The sequence below is a fragment of the Drosophila nasuta genome, chromosome 4 (assembly GCF_023558535.2).
Source record: "Drosophila nasuta strain 15112-1781.00 chromosome 4, ASM2355853v1, whole genome shotgun sequence".
Lineage (NCBI taxonomy): Eukaryota > Metazoa > Arthropoda > Insecta > Diptera > Drosophilidae > Drosophila > Drosophila nasuta.
In genome coordinates this window covers 447,634-451,852 of record NC_083458.1, presented here as the reverse complement: position 1 = coordinate 451,852, position 4,219 = coordinate 447,634, and the positions used below count along the sequence as shown (strand labels likewise).

Below are 4,219 nucleotides of genomic sequence, written 5' to 3'. Positions count from 1 at the left end.
TTTAACCATTAACCACTCCCCGTATTCACCTGATATGGGACCGTGCGACTTCTTACTTTTCGGAAAAATGCATTTGCCCATAAAAGGAAAGTGTTATGCAGACGTAAAGGCCATTCAAAAGGCTTGTAAAGGGATACAGACGGCCATATCGGCCACCAAGCTAAAACATTGGTTCGACATGATTTTGGACCGTACAATAAGCTGTAGAAGCAGAAGACTATTTCGAATAAAATAAATTTGTTCTGTACGTTCTGAATTCTTCTATAGCAGTCCAATAGTAGCTACATACATATATATACATATATGTAACACGTGGGCTGAAAAGTCCCGGGCCTTACACATAGATGGTTCTAGTTTTATTGCAGTCAACTTTTTTTCAGTTAATGCAATCCTTCAGAAGACAGCTGCTAAAATTTCATGATATTCTATTCATTAGTTTGGAAGTTATTGAGCTAAGAGTGACACTACTTTTGCTGTTTTCAAAACAATGGATCAAAAGCAATTTCGTGTTCTAATCTTACACTGCTTCTTGATGGGAAAAATACCGTTCAAGCACAGCTTTGGCTTGAAAAGTGTTATGGGGACTCCTCTCCATCAGAAACAACAATTAAACGTTGGTTTGCTGACTTCAAACGTGGTCATAGAGACACCGATGATGCAGACCCCAGTGGACGTCCAAATGAGGTCACACCAGAAAACATCCAAAAAATCCACAAAATCGTTTTGAATGATCGAATTAATTAAATTTGCGTGAGTTAACTAACATCGTAAAGATATCAAAAAAACATGTTGGCTTAATATTGCATGAACATTTGACTATGAGAAAGCTCTCTTCAAAGTGGCTGCCGCGTTTGCTCAGTTTTGACCAACAACAAGAATGTGTTCATGATTCAATGACAGTGACATAACTACATGAATTTAACTTCGAATTACTCCCATATCCACCGTATTCGCCAGATTAGGCTCCCAGCGACTTCTGGAGGATCGCAGTCCTGAAAAAATATTCGCAGAGTAAAAAATTTCGTACTGAAATTGAAGCCTATTTTTGAGGCAAAAAATAAATCGTTCTAAAAAATTTGTATTGAAATGTTACAGCGGCTCTGGAATGATTGCGATGCTCTTGATAAAGATTAAATTTATGAGTAACTCCAATTTTGATCCAAAAAAAAGCGTGTTTTCTTTGTTAGGCCCGGGACTTTTCAGCCCATGTGTTATATGTGTCAAATAGTAAATAATTAATGTGGACTAATATATAAATCTCATGTTTCATAATGACTCGTGCAATCGGCTGAAAAAATACACATATTTCGTCTTGTGTTTGATTTTGCGCAGTCGAATAACGAATAAGTTAATAATAATAAATATTGATGTGTTTAATTGTATTTTATTATGTCCATTAAGGATAGAAGTTTTCTAATTTCGCCGATAACTTTAATGCTTAATTGAAATGAATATTACTCCACACAAGGATGACTTTTTAAGCTGCTTCCTTGGCGAGACGATCGGCCTTTTCAACAACTTCTTCGATAGGACCGACCATATAGAAAGCAACTTCGGGCAAATGGTCGTATTCACCTGCCAAAATCTGTGAGAAACCCTTAATGGTTTGCTCCAATGGGACCAGCTTGCCAGCATGACCGGTGAAAACTTCAGCGACTTGGAATGGCTGCGACAAGAAACGCTGAATCTTGCGGGCACGTGCCACCGTCAATTTATCCTCCTCCGATAGCTCGTCCATGCCCAAAATGGCAATAATATCCTGCAGTGATTTGTAATCTTGCAGAATCTTTTGTACACCACGCGCGACATTATAATGCTCCTGACCGATGATGTTGGGATCCATAATACGAGATGTAGAATCCAAAGGATCGACAGCTGGGTAAATTCCCAATTCGGCGATGGCACGCGACAACACAGTGGTTGCGTCCAAATGAGCAAAGGTTGTAGCTGGAGCTGGATCAGTTAAATCATCAGCTGGCACATAAATAGCCTGCACCGAAGTGATGGAGCCCTTCTTGGTGGTTGTAATACGCTCCTGCATAGAACCCATATCAGTTGCTAGTGTGGGCTGATAACCAACAGCAGAGGGAATACGACCCAATAAAGCGGACACCTCCGAACCAGCCTGGGTGAAACGGAAAATGTTATCAATGAATAGCAACACATCTTGACCCTCCTGATCGCGGAAATATTCGGCAACAGTTAAACCAGTCAATGCAACACGGGCACGTGCACCGGGAGGTTCATTCATTTGTCCATAGACAAGAGCGACCTTCGATGTTTTGTCCTTAAGTGAAATGACACCAGATTCAATCATCTCATTGTACAAATCGTTACCCTCACGCGTGCGTTCGCCTACACCAGCGAACACAGAGTAACCACCATGAGCTTTAGCGACATTGTTAATCAGTTCCATGATAAGCACAGTTTTGCCAACACCGGCTCCTCCAAAAAGTCCAATCTTGCCACCCTTAGCATATGGGGCCAAAAGATCGACCACCTTGATGCCAGTGACCAGAATCTCCTGTTCGACCGACATCTCGACGAATTCGGGAGCTTCGGCGTGAATTGGCGCCGTTTTATCAGTTGGAATTGGACCACGTTCATCAATGGGTTCACCTTTGGAAATTAAGGAATTTTAGTTTTGATAGCATACTTTCTTTTAATATTTTATACATTATACAGTAGGGATGGGTAAGTTTCTATTATGAATAAGAGAAACAGCCACTGTTTTTTTTTATTTGCTGGGAACATTAAGTTTAGAACGATTCTTCTATGTTTTAACACCATTTTAACACCGTTTCTAATGCAGTCCAGTAACGCAATTATTGTAAAATATGGCTCATCCTTACTATATAATGTATGCAGCGAATCTTTTTTATTACTTACCAATCACATTGATGATACGTCCCAAAGTTTCGGCTCCAACTGGTATTCTAATTGGATAGCCAGTATCGAGAACCTTTTGTCCACGAACCAGACCCTCAGTACCGTCCATGGCAATAGTGCGCACGGTATTCTCACCCAAATGTTGAGCCACCTCCAGGACCAATCGCGGTGAACGATTGTCGACTTCCAGAGCGTTCAAAATGGGTGGCAAATTCTCATCAAACTGAACATCAACAACGGCACCAATGACTGCTACAATTTTGCCATTGGCTCCGGCCGCCACTTTAGCTGCCTTTGCGGCATGGCCTCGAGCTGTTAGTTGGGATTAATACAATTATAAATGAATAGTTGTCACTCTCTCAAATAAACGGGACACTTCAATGCTTAGTTAGATTACGTCACATAGCTTCTCTTAAGTTATCAATTTCAAAATTTATATATTCATAAATATACTATGTAAGTTGAACTCTATTTAGACATTTTATTTGGAAGTCAATTAATAAGTTTTACAGTTAATTACTAACTTCTAAAATGTGAAGAAAATAAAGAAACAAATTTTAATCAAACGAGCTATGGAAAATTTTATAAGCTTACGTAAGATGGTAATACATAGTCATCAATTATGCTATAGAAATAAATAAATCCAAGAATCTGGAGCTATCCATATGACTACAATTTTGAACGTATCCAAAAAATTATAAATAAATTATGCAATCATACCACTCTCTATGCAAAAAGTTAGGTTATGTTCGAATTTTGAGTTAAATCGGCAACTAATAATACAATATTATAATATATTTAAAGGCACGCCGAAAACACTGATTTAATTAATTTGCTTTAAGCTAATTTTAGTACTTACACAACTGTCCCAAAAGAGGCAGCAAATTTTTATCAACTTTGGAGGCGGCACGTAACGCGAACATTTTTCAACCTACTGACGATTTATTGTAGAAATAGCAAATCCTTGCCGTCAGAATGTGAATACATAACTTTTATAGAGTGACCGCATGAAAAATTGTAAAAGATACCGTTTTATTTGGAAAAAATATGCGATATACCAAATTTATAACATTATTAGGGATGACATCAATTTGGCGTCAATCTGCCCTGTGGTGTTCTAAAAATCATAAATCCTTTTCTAAAGTCATTTATTTCATTGATGACAGTACTTTTTAACAAATGATTGGGCTTGCACCAAACAATCCTATAATCATATCAATAAATATAGCATTTGTGTGGGTGAGAAATTAGACAAACTTATCTTCGTTTAAATATAATAATATGTATATGTAATTGTCTTAAATCTAAAAACAATGTGTAAAATTATTAT

The 4,219-nt window shown here is 37.9% G+C and overlaps 1 protein-coding gene across 1 annotated transcript; it reads right to left on the bottom strand.

The window, feature by feature from the left end:
* Nucleotides 1-1,364: 1,364 nt before the first annotated feature.
* LOC132794888 (ATP synthase subunit beta, mitochondrial) lies at nt 1,365-3,906 on the bottom strand. Its single transcript, XM_060805179.1, has 3 exons — nt 3,749-3,906; nt 2,890-3,201; nt 1,365-2,619 (listed from the first exon to the last, which is right to left on the bottom strand). Exons 1-3 carry the CDS (start codon nt 3,810-3,812, stop codon nt 1,478-1,480), a joined length of 1,518 nt encoding a protein of 505 aa, XP_060661162.1. The 5' UTR covers nt 3,813-3,906; the 3' UTR covers nt 1,365-1,477.
* Nucleotides 3,907-4,219: the final 313 nt, after the last annotated feature.